This window comes from Bombyx mori, chromosome 9 (genome assembly GCF_030269925.1).
Source record: "Bombyx mori chromosome 9, ASM3026992v2".
NCBI lineage: Eukaryota > Metazoa > Arthropoda > Insecta > Lepidoptera > Bombycidae > Bombyx > Bombyx mori.
The window spans coordinates 10963082-10980104 of NC_085115.1; the positions used below are offsets into that span (position 1 = coordinate 10963082).

General features: G+C 37.3%; 1 protein-coding gene across 2 annotated transcripts; it reads left to right on the top strand.

Moving 5' to 3' along the window:
- The first annotated feature begins 4977 nt into the window (after positions 1 to 4977).
- On the top strand, positions 4978 to 15205 carry LOC101738420 (uncharacterized). Of its 2 annotated transcripts, XM_062670117.1 has the most exons (4): positions 4984 to 7254; positions 7995 to 8210; positions 9681 to 9860; positions 11423 to 15205. In XM_062670117.1, exons 1-4 carry the CDS (start codon positions 7195 to 7197, stop codon positions 11516 to 11518), a joined length of 552 nt encoding a protein of 183 aa, XP_062526101.1. In that variant the 5' UTR covers positions 4984 to 7194; the 3' UTR covers positions 11519 to 15205. The 2 variants fall into 2 exon arrangements, 1 of the variants encoding a protein (XP_062526101.1); XR_009973856.1 differs by lacking the exons at positions 9681 to 9860; positions 11423 to 15205 and having other exon boundaries at positions 4978 to 7254; positions 7995 to 8182.
- The last annotated feature ends 1818 nt before the right edge of the window (positions 15206 to 17023 follow it).

Here is a 17023-nt window from a genome sequence, read left to right on the forward strand (position 1 = left end):
TTAGATCATTCTTCCATATGTCTAACAAATTATATTGGAGACAGGTTAGTTCAAATTCTTCTAAGAAACTGCAATAGAATTCACTATCAACCCATAAAGTCGGGTCTTCAAAAACACTGTCACTGTAATCACTATTAGCTGAATTATTTGTTTTATCACTAGTTTTAATTGACCCTGTATTAAAGTTTGAGCCAAAAAAATTCACAACAGGAACTTTGTAACACAAATCAGTAAGAGAAATGGATTGATTTTCATACTTAATATTTAGGGCACTTATTCTCTCAGTAATGTCGTTTATTTCTATGAGTACATCTGGGTGTAATATATCATTTGCGGTGAAAATAATGTTTTGAAGTCTGAGGCCTGTGCCGAATGTTTTGATATACCAGTTTGTATCGTGATAAAAATCTGAATCTGGCGGGACCCATAAGTTCATTGGATTCTTTTCTATGTGGAACCGTATTAAGCCGATACAGCTCACAGTAACAAATAATAATGTCCCAAAAATGACTTGCCATGGATGCTTTGCCACAAAGATGCCAAGCGAAAAAAAAATGCTTTCAACAAAATGCACCGAAACAGATGACACCCCTTCCCATATCTGTTGTGGAGTCTTGACATTTTTCTTTTTTGACATTTTGGAACAATTCACTGCACTTGTTGAGTATGATTTAATTTCGCGCCATATTTATTTTGTATGATTTCGTAAATAGTTTTTGTAATGTAAGCATAAATATACTTCTAAAGAGTCGCAACACATTACATATCTAAATAATGTTATGTAAAAAAATAAATAAATAATCACTTGTCACAATCACACACTCAGAATGCATTACTGTTTTATTTGAGAGCTAATTGTTTACTGCGGCACGGACATGCGGAGAGCGCGCGCCGCTTCTTGCTACTGATGTTATCTCTGCCGAGTACTATATGAACGCAGCTAAGCACTGCCGGCCGTACTGACTGCCACAGCTACGGGCAATTATCCAATATCTTTCATTCAATAATGAATACCTACCTGTGCTGGGGTTAATATATCCGTCGCCTTAATAATTTCATTTGCGTGGTCGATTTGTCTTGCAATATTTAAATAGCCTAATAACATCGTGTAATAAAAATTAAACCCGCAAAATTATAATTTGCGTAATTACTGGTGGTAGGACCTCTTGTGAGTCCGCACGGGTAGGTACCACCGCCCCGCCTATTTCTGCCGTGAAGCAGTAATGCGTTTCGGTTTGAAGGGTGGGGCAGCCGTTGTGACTATACTGAGACCTTAGAACTATATCTCAAGGTGTGTGGCGCATTTACGTTGTAGATGTCTATGGGCTCCAGTAACCACTTAACATCAGCTGGGCTGTGAGCTCGTCCACACATCTAAGCAATAAAAAAAAAAAAAGCCTTTGACGTTGTCATTAAACCTTTAATGGAAAAGTAAGGTTTAAAATTTGCAAATAAAACGTGAAATTCCATTTTTGTATGAGCTTAATAACTTAAAGTGGATCAACGCCCTGTTGAAGGTCCGGGAATGCAATGGACGCGGGCAGCTCAGAGAATCAAGCAATAAGACGAACCTTGGGGGGGAGGATGTTTAGCAGTGGACGTGTGTGGGCTGATAATACTAACAATAAATTATCTACTGCAATAAAAAACAAAACAAAACAGAAATAATATAACAAATATAAAATAATTAATAGAAATGCTTATAATTATGAATTCGAATTAGTTAAATAAAGTCATTTCAGACCGTTATTAATATAACGATCTGAAATGATTGAAATGAATTGAGGCTATTAAAGGAAAGTAAGACTTTATACCTAAAATTAAATTTGTTTAATGTATTTTCAATTATTTTCAACGGGGCCAGCAAGTAGGTTACACATACACACACACAAGTAACACAATTAAGTTAAATAACAGAAATAAAAGACGATGAACCATCATCCATATTATAAGATAAAGCTTAGATCAAAATAAAAATAAAATTCATAACCTAATAATTAGGCTAGTCCTGCTGTAAATAAGTTAGATCTCCTAACGAACATTACTTTTAGTCGACCATAAAATTTAAAAAACCATACGAGAAAAAATCATGGCAACAAAAAAAAGGTGCAGATATATTTTTAATTTTATTTCGAGCTATCTATGACTTCTGTTACAACTACCATACTAAAGTTCTCTAATCAGATTCTCTAAGAAATAATCAGCAGCAGCAATAATCGAGAGCAGTGTTCGTTCAAGCAATCCCCACTCATGTAGAGACCCTCCAAGCTTTGCAATCCCATTTCTATAGGGCAGCATTCGGAACCCACTAGTAGGTGACGTATGTAGATTGTAGATCTTCACCATGAATTAGATCTCGACACTATCCACATATGAAGTCAATCCCTGACCCTGACTCGGCTCACTCAACAATCAGCCTTTGTTGGAGCCCTTGATACGTACTGATGGATTCACCTGATCCACGCTGATTGCTGCTCAAATTGATCTTCTCAGCACGTTACGATCTAAGTGTAGATGTATTCTTAAAGCAGTTGGTATAGGTTTGTTAGCGACGTCCAAAAATTACTCCTCAAGCTATCCTACCCGTTCTGATAAAGCTAACGTCTCCCGGTTCATCAGATTTGGCAATTTGTGCGGCGTTTTTTTTCTACCTAAGCTGATGGTTTTGAGAGACCATATCAGCATCACCGGGCGAGTAGGGCGAGTAGGTGAGCTGACGAGGCTCAAACCTGACGTTGTTGCTAACATGAACCCTAGCAAGAGTCGTACTTGTCAGAATCTACCACCAGATCGGAAACGCGACCCACTGAGAAGATCCGGCGAGAAACTCAGTGGGCTGTGTCTGTGGGTTAAATTGTGCGGGTGATTTCGTCTTAAATAATATGTCTTGACGTAAATGAACAAAACCATGGATGAGCTGTTCGATCCGGTATAGCAAAAAAGCAAAAAATCGGTTTCATAATTCTCACTACTTAGGTACATTTATAGCTTGCTCCGGACCAAATATGGGTTCATTACTTCTCCGGTGGACAAAACAGTATGACTCTGAGGTTAGTCAGTTTTAATTTTTAAGGATTTCAGTAGCAGCGATTCTTTTTAAAAATAGTAATTCAATACGCTCGCAGATTGGTTTCTTTTGTGTCGTAGATTCAATCTGTGCGTTTAAATTTACTATCTAGTGTTTGAGTGTGTAACTGAGCTTATTCGCTAAGTACCAAACAAAACACTGACAAATTGCGCATTCATACAAAACAGTCATTTAGCCTAACGCCAACCAAATGGATCTTAATAATTAACTTTGTCTCGCTTGCTCTTTTATTTACTCAGTACATATTTTTAATTACTTTTAGTTATTCATGCGGTTCGGTTAATGTAAGGTGATCATCGCTGAGCATTGGCTATTTCAACAGCCACTGCTTACCGTAAATTATTCTCTTTAAGCCCTCTTTCAGGGATGATGTATCGTAAATCTTTGGTGATACCATAGGTTCTATACAAAGTTCAAACGTACGTGGAAAGGTAGGTAAGTTCAGGGCATAGCCTGATGTTTTTTTTATTTATTGCTTAGATGGGTGGACAAGCTCACAGCCCACCTGATGTTAAGTGGTTACTGGAACCCATAGACATCTACAGCGTAAATGCGCCACCCACCTTGAGATATAAGTTCTAAGGTCTCAAGAAGTATAGTTACAACGGCTGCCCAGCCCTTCAAACCGAAACGCATTACTGCTTCACGGCAGAAATAGGCAGGGTGGTGGTATCTACCCGTGCGGACTCACAAGAGATCCCACCACCAGTTAATGATGTATTTTTCTAACACTAGTCCCAGCAAGAGAAGTGCTCTGCACCTATCACCGGAATAGAATAACGACCTACTGAGAAAATCCGGCGAGAACCCACGAACGAACACGTTATAGTTCTGTAAATAAAATGAAACTATGTACATCATAAGTTGAATGATTTAGTTGATAAGTATTTAGCATCAGCATCAAATGAATTAATTCTATCTGCATATAGTATAGAACTAGTTAAATTGTATTCTTATGAAGACTAATCTTAGTCCCCAAGCATTAATGCTAATTTATAGTTTTTAATTTAAAATTTCGTAAGCATAACAATAGTACATTGTGCACCAAGGGAGAAAAGTAGGACATTTCCTCCCGTGTGTTTGTTTTACATGAGATGTCCTACTTTTTTCCCGCTGTGCACATACTTTATTTTCTCCTAGCAGGCCGAAAGTTCGTGGAGTACCCAGCCGGGGTCCAGGGGTGAAGCCCTGGAAGGGGGTAGGGGGGGGGGGCGGAGCCCCCCATACTCATAACAAAACAATTTAACTGTTTTTTAATTTTTAAATAAACTACTACTAATTGAATAAGAACTGTCTGATAAACTCATCTTTGTTTAATACTTCACTATTAAATTTTATTGCCTTTTGTTTAGTGTTGCGTGAGAGCAGACGTAGACACTAACGCGCATGCGCACTTGTACCCAGGGAGGAAAAGTTACACTTTCTTCCCTGTACAGCGGGAGGAAAACCAAACTTTCGGCGTAGGTAGGAGAAAAAAAATATTGGTGTTGCACACCTATTACGTTTTATTGTTTTTATTTTGCTAATTTCATCTTTTGGGTTATGTAGTATTTGCTTGTTGACTTAAACAGAACTATGAAAGTGCATTAGTGTTGAAAAATGGTACACAATCAGGTATGCCTCAGAAAGGCATATCTAAAAACAAAGTTTTAGTTAAAGTCCTTTAAATTAAGAGGTAAATTCTACAATTTTCTGGGAGGTTATCTTATTTCAGCTTACTATAGTAAGGTTTATTTTATTAAGGGTTTAAGGGTTAATTAAGGGTATAAAGGTTTATTTTATTATATTAAGGTTATTTTATTAAGGTCTTTTAAAAGACTTGGCTGCATAGGCAGTGTTCCGTTTGCTTGGCGACGAATCAAACAAAAAAAAGTGTTGTAATTGTGATTTGTTATTTCCATGACGTTACTGACGTACAAAAACGCCAATATATTTACATTCTAAGATACCGTACGAAAAAAAGCGCGGGAAGTGTTGAATTAAGCGGGCGTCTTTTTTTTGGCTAAACTTTTGAAAATTAAATTAATTTAATATTACAGGATCAGTTAAGTTGTAAAGTGTATATATATTAGTAGTATTGATTATTTATAGTTTTAGTTTGTTTTCTTCGCCTGGTAAGTCATCTTATTGTATTATATGTAAATAGTATTTTTTTCTTGGCCTCCATGTTGGAGCCCGAAGACCCTGGAGGGACATCCCTCCAGGTGTCTCATGTAGTTACAATAGATGCTTCGGGAATGGAAACGGAAGGTTCCATTATAGATACAGACTGTTCGGAAAACATTAAATCCGTTAAAAGAAAGAGAATATCAACTAGAAACCAAAAAAAGAGAAGGAATCACAAACATACAGATCTACCAGATTGCCAACTTTCCCCTAATGATATAAAGGATAATGTTATACCTAAAGTACTTGAGTCAGATGATAAAATCACTGAAATCCATCATAATGAGGTTGCTAACTCTAAAAACATTACGAGTAACCCTCGCACTGCTAGGCTGCTTTACCAGGCGTCAGACCCTGCGCCTTATGATGTACATATTCAAAAAATTTTACAACCTAATCAAACTGGATCTATACATCCAGTACAATTTGGATTCTTTCTAAAAAAAAATTCAATAAAAAGCATTGTAGAGGGAAGCATAAAAAAAATTGGAAGGAATAGGTTGTCATTTCAATTTAAAACATTTCAGGAGGCTAACTCATTTCTAAATCACAAATCTCTTGATGATAATAAATATAAAGCTTTTATTCCGGCCTTCACTATCACCCGCATGGGAATAGTGAGAGGTGTTCCATGTGACTGGGACGAGAAAGATGTTATAGAAAATATAGAGCTTCCGCAGAACTGTGGAAGCATTCTGAAAGTTAGGAGACTAAACAGAAAGGTTTATGACGGCGAGACACCCAAGTTTGTTCCAACGGAGACCGTAGTTTTGACCTTTGATGGGAAGGTGTTACCTCCCAGGGTCTTTATGTGTTTTAACTCCCTACCTGTAGAGCTTTATATTTACCCCACGCTGCAATGCTTTAATTGCTGCCGTTTTGGTCACACCAAAATGCAATGCAGAGGCACTCCAAGGTGTTACAAATGTGGTGACAATCATTCAGGTATAAGTTGCGAGACGGAAAGAGATGATGCTGTGTGTATTTTATGTTCTGGTTCCCATTTCGCAACAGACAAAAAATGCCCGGAGTATGCTAGGCAGAAAGCTATAAAAGAAACAATGGCTAGAAACTCTATATCCTATTCAGAAGCAAGTAAAGTCTATCCACCAGTTTCAAAATCTTATGCTGACATTGTTGCTTCTGCTTCATCAGCCCCTTCGGGTCCAACTATGACTTATTCAAGCCCCTATAATTTAACAAGCCCTTTTAAGAGTCCGACTCAATCATATAAGAAAACAGTATTCTTGAAACCCAAAGCTCGTCCCAGAAATTCTAGTAAGGGATATGATCAAAAAGCGCATGCAGAGCTTATCCAAGATTACAGCAACATTCCTTCCTTTTCTACAGGTTGTCTCAAAAATTACAATGATTTGTCAGAAATAATAACAAAGGATCTCATCATTTCTATAATTCAGTACCTTTCACAATCGAACATAATTAAAATACCGTCCAACGATGCCGTTTCTTCAAAAACTTTTTTAACTAATGGACAGTCAGGACCATCCACGAAACCAGTCTCTGGTGATTCAATGGAATTGCCGGAGTATTAATAGTAAAAAAAGTGACTTAATTTTTTTATTGAATAGTTACAAACCATTTGCAGTCTCTCTTCAAGAGACTTGGCTTCGTCCTGGATTCAATTTTAGAATTCCAGGACATGTCTGTCTTAGAGAAGACAGAACAGATGGGTATGGTGGAGTGGCACTAATTCTTAGGGGAGGTGTGCCCTTTGTCCACTTACCCATCCCTAATCGTAACCTCGAAGAGTAAATGTTTTTTTCAATTGATTGGTGTATTACTTTATTTATACTAATATATAAATCTACAGTGGTTTTTGCGGATGTTCCGTTATAATTACTGAACCGTGCATCCGATTGACTTGAATCTTGGTATCCATGTAGAAAATACATGTACTTAATGGATAGGCTAGTATTTATATGAGTGTTGGACTCCCTACACCAGTTTCGGGGGCGTTAATGATGAGAATCTTTGTGAAGGTGAGATCTAATAATGTTAATTTTAAATGCCCAGCGAAGCGGCCGGGTACAGCTATTTATAATATTGTCAGAATGACTTACAACTTTCATACACATAACAATTGTAAGTATATATATCTATATAAAGTGTCACATAATTAGTGCTCCGTTTCAGACACAACTATCGTTAATGTAATCAACCCCTTGAAAGCAAAGTGGTGATCTCACATGCTATAGACTGTTGTATATGGCTGCTTCTCAAACCTTTATCTAGTTTTATAATATTAATAGTGTAGGTACAAAGACATTTACTTTCTACCGAAAGAAGGGTCGGTGAAGTCCATTCTCAGAAACCACCGTCATTTTATTATTATTATGAGGATATAATATTAAAATGTATAGGGCTTATTTCTAGCAACATTAAGCACAATTAACTTATTTAACATTGTAACTATGAGATTAAATTATGAGAGCGATTATTGATTTCGAAGAAAACAGGTACCTATAGGTACATAACCTTCATTTTAGCTGCAGAAAAAAAACCGATTTCCCTTAAACCTGGGTGAGAATATAAAAATCGTTTTCTTAATATGAAACGATATTTCTTTGTCTATCAAATTAAGTTAAAACCATCATAATCCGACAACTTTTTTTAGGGGCCCAAACGCCCACAGAAAATGGGCATTGTCCAACTTGACCTCCTGTCTCTAATTTCACTTGTGGGCATTCGCGAATACAAAACCTGTTTTTTTTATTCACAGGCCGATCCTAACTTTCACGGCGCTCAGAAAGAATCTGCCTGGAAAATGTCTGCCGATAAACCTGAACTAAGAGCACTTCTCTTGGAAGCTATCGCCTTCGAAGACGGCTTCGAGAATAATAGTGTGAAATCTGAACCCGATGACGAAATCAAGTCTGAACCTGATGACGAGATCAAGTCTGAACCCGAGGACGATTACGATTCAGCTGATGAAGGCGTAAGTGATTAAATTAAGACCTATTTTTAATTCATCGATTGAAAAATATATTTTTATAAGCATAATTTTACTACAAAAACATCAACGAAATAGCCTAGGTAGAAATCACTTTTATTGTAACCAACAATGTACTTTGACAATAATAAAATACAATAATTGTGCAACGATGTGAACATCCATCCGTCACGACTGCCGCGAGCAAAAAGAGAGCGATGCCTTGTGCCACCGCGCCCCAACATCACGCCACGCGCCTTCCGGACAGCACACCATCGTTGACGTCACTTAGGCCACGCCTCCAATGTCATCATCATCTTCTATTTAAATATATTTTCTCTCATTAATTTAGTAAAACTACGCTCGGGAGTAGTTTTTCCTCTTTTTGAACGATTTTCTTGAGTATCCAAGTTCCTTTGTTTATAATTGATGAGAGAATGTTAAGTAATTAACTCTTGTTTTCATGTTCTTTTCAATAAGTTTTTTTTATGTCGTACTGCTAACATTTCAATTTAACCTATTTTTCCGCTGTTTGTAAAATTGCTGTAACACGTCATAGCGTGTTATAAGAGATTGCTGTACATGCCTGTAACTGGCTTACATACAGTATGCGCGCGAGTTCATGTCCATCGGGGCCAGTGACGACGCGCGGGGGGCAGCTCCGCCCGCCTCCCCACTGTTGTCTGATGTCTAGTGTTGTCTTTGACAGTTGTGACGCGCGCTTATCGATACCGAAAATTTACGCTAACGCTATTGTGTTAGTTCATGGTGAATAAACCATGACTACTTCGCTTCTAACAGGTTCAGGTAGAAAAAAACCTACACTGATTTGGACTCTGATCTGTCGGCTGTCTTTTCATCTGATAGTAATTGATGTGGAATTAAAAGAATATTTTTCTCTATTAGAAATAAATAAGGAATTACTTATCACATTTATTTTATAATTTTCAAAATGACCTAGTTACATTAAACCAAATTGACAGCTGTTGACTAAATCGGTAGTTATTATCGACATTACCATAATTAACTAGGTCACAGCACTACCGCATTCCTCAGGATGAACATGAACTCGCGCGCCTACTGTATCAGTACTTAATTTTATACATGTTAATTTTAACCTTAAATGTTTTGTGTGTATTGCTGTTGGTGTGTCTAAATCTTATATATATAAAATGAATTGCTGTTCGTTAGTCTCGCTAAAACTCGAGAACGTCTGGACCGATTTGGCTAATTTTGGTCTTGAATTATTTGTGGAAGTTCAGAGAAGGTTTAAAAGATAGCTAAATATTAAAATGCTCGGAATTAAATAAAAATAACAATTTTGTTTTTCCTTCGATGTGTTCCCCATCGGACGGATTCCTTTTGTTTGTTTTAATTTTATTTTATACAAAAGTTTAGGTCTTTTGTTTATCGATTGAGGCACTACGAAGTCTGCCGGCTCTGCTAGTAAATAAATAAATAAATAAATTTGTTCAGGAGGAGACAAGTGGCAGCACGGCACTAGACGGCATGGGCCAGTACTTGGGCGAGGTGAGCTCGCTACTGGACCGGTCGGGCAGCTGGCAGGAGCTAGCGGGCAGGCTGCGGCTCGACTCGCTGCTCTCCCTGTACTGCGCGCAGCCCAGCCCCACGCACACGCTGCTGCTGCATCTCAAGGTACTAACTTCGCACTACCCTCTCCACAAGTCATTCATAAGCAGCTGTATTACAACACTATTGAGATCTTAGGACAAGGTATTTTTATTTTTTATTGCTTAGATGGGTGGACGATTTCACAGCCCACTTGGTGTTAAGTGGTTACTGGAGCCCATAGACATCTACAACGTAATTGCGACACCCACCTTGAGATATAAGTTCTAAGGTCTCAGTATAGTTACAACGGTTGCCCCACCCTTCAAACCGAAACTCATTACTGCTTCACGGCAGAAATAGGCGGAGTGGTGGTATCTACCCGTGCGGACTCACAAGAGGTCCTATCACCAGTACACCAGGTAGAAGGGAAAAGACCACCCGGCCGGCCGCTAAACCGTTGGTCAGATCAGGTAACGCGCTCACCGAAATTTCTGTTACGACCGCCCTGAGAGAAGCCGAAAACCGAACGAAATGGAAGCTGACGGTATAAAGAGCCGCGAAGGTCTTTCAGGGACACGACCTTCAGCGATGAAGTATGCGACTAAGAGGAAGAAGAAAATATGTACTTTATATTTTCGTCGTAGGCAAACGTATCGTAAGCGACTATATGGTAATGGTGATCTAGGTCTCTTATTTTAAAAAAAATCACAGCTGCCAAATAGCTTGACAGTTCGAAGTCGGAATCTCTATATATGTAAAACAAATGGCGCCTTACATATTTAATGTTGGTTTAAAAAAAGTATGTATATATTGTGTAGGGTAAACGATCTCGTAACCCACCTGGGGAATCCATTTACGGATACCCGGTCCGGGGGGTAACGAACCGGGTTATGTCGGACTCCGGCGCCTCCTGAGAGGAAGAGAGGGACGAGTAGGGCCAAGGTCCTCCACCTCCCCGAATTCCTCGCAAGAGACTACGCCTTGAAAAAGGCGCGCGAAGCACTTGCCCCGCAGAACGACTACCGACTAAACCCCATCGAGCTCCACCACACCGGCTACACCAGACCTACGGTACCGCAGTGCGCGCCGAAAGTCCGCCTTCGCCGGTACCCGTCCTGATGATAAGACGGGATTTCATCTCCGGGAAAATCCCGTAGGACGTCATTTCGGGAGATACACCGTGGGCGGCGCACAGGAGCCACCTTGCACCGCCCCACCACCGGACCGACAGTCGAGTACCGGGCGCCCCCGCACCCGCCACCTTCTAGTCCCTACGGGGGCTGAGCGGGAGCTTCACGCCCGCGCCGGCCATCTCGTAACCCACCTGCTCTATAGTGGTTGTTTTTTACAACACTCGAAAGGAAGAAATAGAGTGGCCTCATTCTAAGAAAATACACGGCCGATTATTTACAACTAGCGACCCGCCCTCGCTTCGCTTCGGAAACTGTAATTTATTATTGACTTCTCCACTAATTAATGGTTGTTATTATACATATAAACCTTCCTCTTCAATCACTCTATCTATTAAAAAAACCGCATCAAAATCCGTTGCGTAGTTTTAAAGATTTAAGCATACATAAGGATATAGGGACAGAGAAAGCGACTTTGTTTTATACTATGTAGTGATTAAACGTATCTCATTACAGGAATACAATGAAATATCATCGAAATCGTTAGCATTCATCCTAGAAGATATGGGAGAGTTGGAAGCGGCTGAAGTTATAAGAAGATACGTTGAATAAATTCTATCGAATTTATTTTGATCGCAAATTTATTAACACTTTGACCTGTTAATGCACTTACGTGAGCCCGTGACTTGAAACTGTTTTTCTTAAAACCGAGAACCCAATTGTTGTATTCACTTATAAACATTTGGATTATTAGTGATTGTTAAATATTTAAATATATATTTTTTATTATAGATGTAGATACAATGATAATCACAATTTACATATTAATTTAAAGTTTATAGCATTAATGTATATAATAAGTCTGCAACAAAATTGTATTTAGCAAAGAATTAGGTACATACATTTTTTTTATTTAAATTAATCGTATCCTATGAGAGTATTTGAATTGTCTTATTATCTAGTCATTTATTAAAAAACAAAATTTTGGTTTTGGGAAAAAAATTCAACCCACAATTTCTATTCTTTAAAATCTTTTAAACAAAAAATTTATGATTGGATTTGCTGTGTGGTCACATGAGAAGTAATATTGTTATTGTTTTATCACGTTCGCCCTTGTATTGCATTCGAAATGGAATACGAATAGGCGGCTCTACGTTGGAAGGAACATCTTTAGTTGGAATGTTCAAAATAATACCTGAAATTTCCTCAAGCGGATATTGTAAGTTTAATTTTATGTATACATTTTAATGACAATTTTGTAATATTTGAAATTATTATGTGGTTGTAGTGAGGAAATTTTAATATAATCGTGTAACGATAATTATCTATGTTTTTTTTAGAATTCACGTATAAAACCTATATCTTAAAAAAAAAAAACAAAAATCAATCAATCATATGGGCAGAGACGTAACCCCTTACATTGATGATGTCCATGAGTGACGGTGACTACTTACCATGAAATGAGCTGTATGCCCATCAGCTTAAAAAGGTAATGAAAGAAACGAATCTAAAATATTATTTATTACACCACAGGATATGTCCCGTTAAAAGTTAAAGATAATAACGACATACCTATACATACATTATTATTTTCATTGTGATTATGTTAGGTGTTTAAATTTACATAATGGTATTTTTTAGTCAAGTATAATAGGCCCGGTATACTTCTTAACTACTTAACTCTCCGACGGGTCGATCGAGATCCACGATGAAGGAATAACACCGTTTAATAAAAAGAAACTCGCAAATTTTCGCAATTACTGTTGGTAGCGCTTATTGTAAATCTACATGCTTAGCACCACTGTCCGACCAATATAATAGGTTGGGGGAAAAAGTCTTTTCGCATTATAGTATGTATGAACTTGTAATAAAGTCTCTTTGGCTATACTATATGTATCTGGCTGGTTTTGGTATCATTAAAAGTTTAAATTTTAAAGAAGATAATTCCAAATTCAAATTAGGAAATTTTCGTACTGTCAAGCTGAGTGAGTCTAATGAAGAAATTCGATACATTTTAAAATTTTACTACAAAAAAGGTAAAAATGCAACACAAGCCGCGAAAAAAAATTGCGATGTTTATGGACCTAGTGTGTCCTAGTGCAGTGTCTGCGAGAGTAGCACAAATTAGGTTTTAACGTTTTCAATCCGGAAATGTTGATGTCAAAATCAAACCCGCAAAATTATAATTTGCGTAATCACTGATGGTAGGACCCTTTTTGAGTCTGCACGGGTAGGTAGGTACCACCACCCCGTCTATTTCTGCCGTGAAGCAGTAATGCGTTTCGGTTTGAAGGGTGGGGCAGCCGTTGTAACTATACTGAGACCTTAGAACTTATCTCAAGGTGGGTGGCGAATTTACGTTGTAGATGCCTATGGGCTCCAGTAAGCACTTAACACCAGGTGGGCTGTGAGCTCGTCCACCCATATAAGTAATAAAAAAAAAAAGTCAAAGATGCACGTCGCCCGTTTGCGGAGGGATATAAAATGGATGCCATTTTTGAAAAAGTGGAGCAAGATCGGCATATCAGTAGTTACGACGTAGCTGAAGAACTGGTAACTGACCACAAAACAGTTTTAGTGCATTTGAAAAAAAAACTGGGTACACAAAAAAGGTCGGTATTTGGGAAGCCCCAAAATTTCTATAGCAATGGGATCATGTCTCTACCTATAAGATGGCAAAAAGTTATCGAACAAAATGGTATCTACATACTTTAGTTAAACGTAAATAAACCATATTTAAAAAAATTTTAATTTTTTTTTTAAAATGCGAAGAAACTTTTTCCCCAACCTATTATGTCGCGAAGCAGTAATGCGTTCCACTTTGAAAGGTGGGTAGCCGTTATACTAAACAATTGAGGCAATGACTTGATCTCTCTGGGCTCTGAAAATCACATAACTGGGTGTGTCTTTATAAGAAATGCATGGCTCTTTTCATTGGGTTAAATTACTTTTCAGGCACACTAAATGAGATAATTGTGTTCAACTTGCTCAATAGTTTAGCTTTATGTTAGTTTAGTATATATCTAAATAATAATAAATACTTTCGCAGAAAAATTTATCTATTAATTTCATAAATCATGAAATGATGACCTTTTATGTCTAGAAAACTTTTGCAATGATCTTTTATTTACAAAAGTAACGCAAAATATCTTTTTAAATTTACTAATTGTAGACAAAACACTTCAGTGAACAATAAACGTATGCATGTAAATTTTACTGCCAAGATAACAACTACCTTTCATTTTTATTTTTGTGACTGCACACTGAAATATACTGTGTACTTTGCACACAAAATTAATTAATTTATCAACATTCACCAATATGGTTTCCATAAAGTGAAATACAGTAAAACATAGCTATATTATTGATATAATAAAAGATGACCACGCTTTGCTGCTATTGTGCCACTAATGATATAACTTAATTAAAATACTCTCATACTGAATGAGTTAAAACGCTCACTAAATCCTGGGTACACTTGATTATTTTTGTTAGTAATTGGATTAACTTTTCGGGTGAATGCAGGTAAAACTTTCAATTGAAATTAAAATATTTCAAGTTTTAAGAACCCTTCGAAGCTTCGTAGTTTCGTTATGCTGAGAATCATTCTAAAAGAAAATTTTATCGGCACTGTAGCCAAGGTCTTATCGAGGTCTATCGATGTATTTTTAATATTAATGATGAAAACGTATTTAAATAAGTTACGTAATTTTAATGTTCTATACAATATAATTTCGCTATTCGAGGCTTTAACCAGAAACAATTAGGTAGGTATGAATAGAAAAGTTTATCGAACATTCGACGTTCTTAAAAAGTAACTAAAAAAGATTTCATCATAAAAGTGTTACTATAAATAATACGTGTTTTTGTTTTAAACAAAAAATATATAATTGTAGGTTTTACAAAAACTGGATTTTTTTACATACCTAATGTCATATTTATAAACTTACATACAATAAATTAATGTAATGTTACACTGATTTCAGATTGTTTAAATTAAACAGTAAACATAATTATATTTCTAAATGTACCTATTTATGTTAACTTAATTATTGCGCATGTAGTTTTGATATATGGTGATTTTAAAGCTTAATAAGTTAGTTAATTATAACTATTCAATCGTGCCTTAATACAGACAATTTTATATTTGTGCGAAGAAAAAATACAGCTCTAGGCAATAATGGTATAGTAAAAAGTTAAGTCTTTTTACTATAACATCATTGGCTCTAGGTTATAAGACTAAGTTAAACGTTGTTTAAATAAAATATTATTAAAATAGAAGTAAATGAATTAAGGTAATTTAAGTTTTTTTTTTACTCGAACCACCTTCACAATGGCTAATGTATGTTTAGTTTAATAAAAATATTTGCGTCGCACTCTCCGTCGTAATTATCAGTAATTGACGAGTTCGATAAGGACGCTGATCGGTGCTTGAAAGGCCTAACGGGAGTAACGGACGACGACGGCTTTGCGCTGCCCCGTCGCCTGGGTCAGATATTTATAATTAGCGGCGCTCATGATAAAGGGGTTAATATGCCCATTGTTCTGGTCTAGTAGTCTCCTATAAGTTATAGAACTCAGTAAATTGCGTTTGTTGACTCATTCCCGATCCTGCGGACAGAATGGAAAGCAGTCGACGTCGCCCAAAACACGTCATCTCGGATCCTCCCGATCCACTAACGGTGCTTTTAGGTACTTCAAGCACCGGTCACCGTTCTCGTCGAACCCGTCGCTTGCGACGAAGGGCTCGACGAGTAAATTAACTCTCAGACACAGCCCACTGAGTTTCTCGCCGGATCTTCTCAGTGGGTCGCGTTTCCGATCCGGTGGTAGATTCTGCGAAGCACGGCTCTTGCTAGGGTTCGTGTTAGCAACGTCATCAGGTTTGAGCCCCGTGAGCTCACCTACAAAGTTAGGGTTACGCTGAAATAGCCTCTCAAGGCTCTCAGCTAAGGTAGGAAAAAAAAAAAAGCGTTTGTTGAACTGAGAGATTATTGCACTTCATGTCATCTAACACCTATTGTTAGATGACATCCTAGATGTTGTCTTATACTTATGTACTCATTTAATTTCATTCAATTTTATGCAATACTATGAATTTATTTCGTTCTATTTCACATTTCGTACAACAGACACGCTTTTTGCTCCGAAATATTTGTATTGTATGGACTTGTTTTCTTTTGCTTTTCCGGTGGACATCGTGGATAATAGATATCATTATTATCTAGACTTGTGTTGATAGATGACAGGACTCTGGGAACGCGAGGAGCGAGTTGTGTGAATTTTTCTAATTTGACTATAGTAGAATTATTTTGTCCGTGCAGTTTGGGTCATAAAAAATCGGAGCGGTGAAGCGAGTATTTTGCTCTCTCTTCCACTCACGAGCCTTATGGATGGGCATAGTGATGCGCATTATTGTTGTCGATAAGCGTTATCGATAGTGTATTTAGTTTTGTCATTTTGTGGGTTAGTGATAAAAATTAAAGAAACAATCATTTATCGAAAACTTACACCACATATCGCCGCAGCAAGTTAACGATAACGGCAGAAATTAACACTTTGTAACTTTTCGGGATCTATTCTCATTTCAGTGAAAAAATTTAACACATTGTTGATAATAACACGTGCTTATGCTGGTATTTTTTGCCAACAAGCAAAATATTTTAATAAATTCTGACATTTTGGTACAAAACAAAGGAGTAGCCATTTTGTCACTAAAGAAATTTAGAGAGCAAATGCACAAAATCACATTTCTCTTCGACATATGTACTATAATTTGCAGGTAGGTACAACAAATTACTCATAACATAACAATGTCTAACCCCCCTGGTAAACCACCCCGCTCCCGTCCAAATGATGAAATGTCTCACCACCCTTCGTATACCACCCCGCCGCCGTGTACATGCCTTCGATGACTCATTTGTTTTTATCGATAATGGCGTTGCGCCCGCGCAACATGCCCACCGGCCTAGACGGGCTAGGTTTTATGACCCAAACTGCACGGACAAAATAATTCTACTATAGTGCATAGATTATACACTTAATATATTTGAGGACTAGTGTTTCTTCAGGTTTGAATGTGTAATAACGGTGATTTATTAACTGAAGTATTTGTAA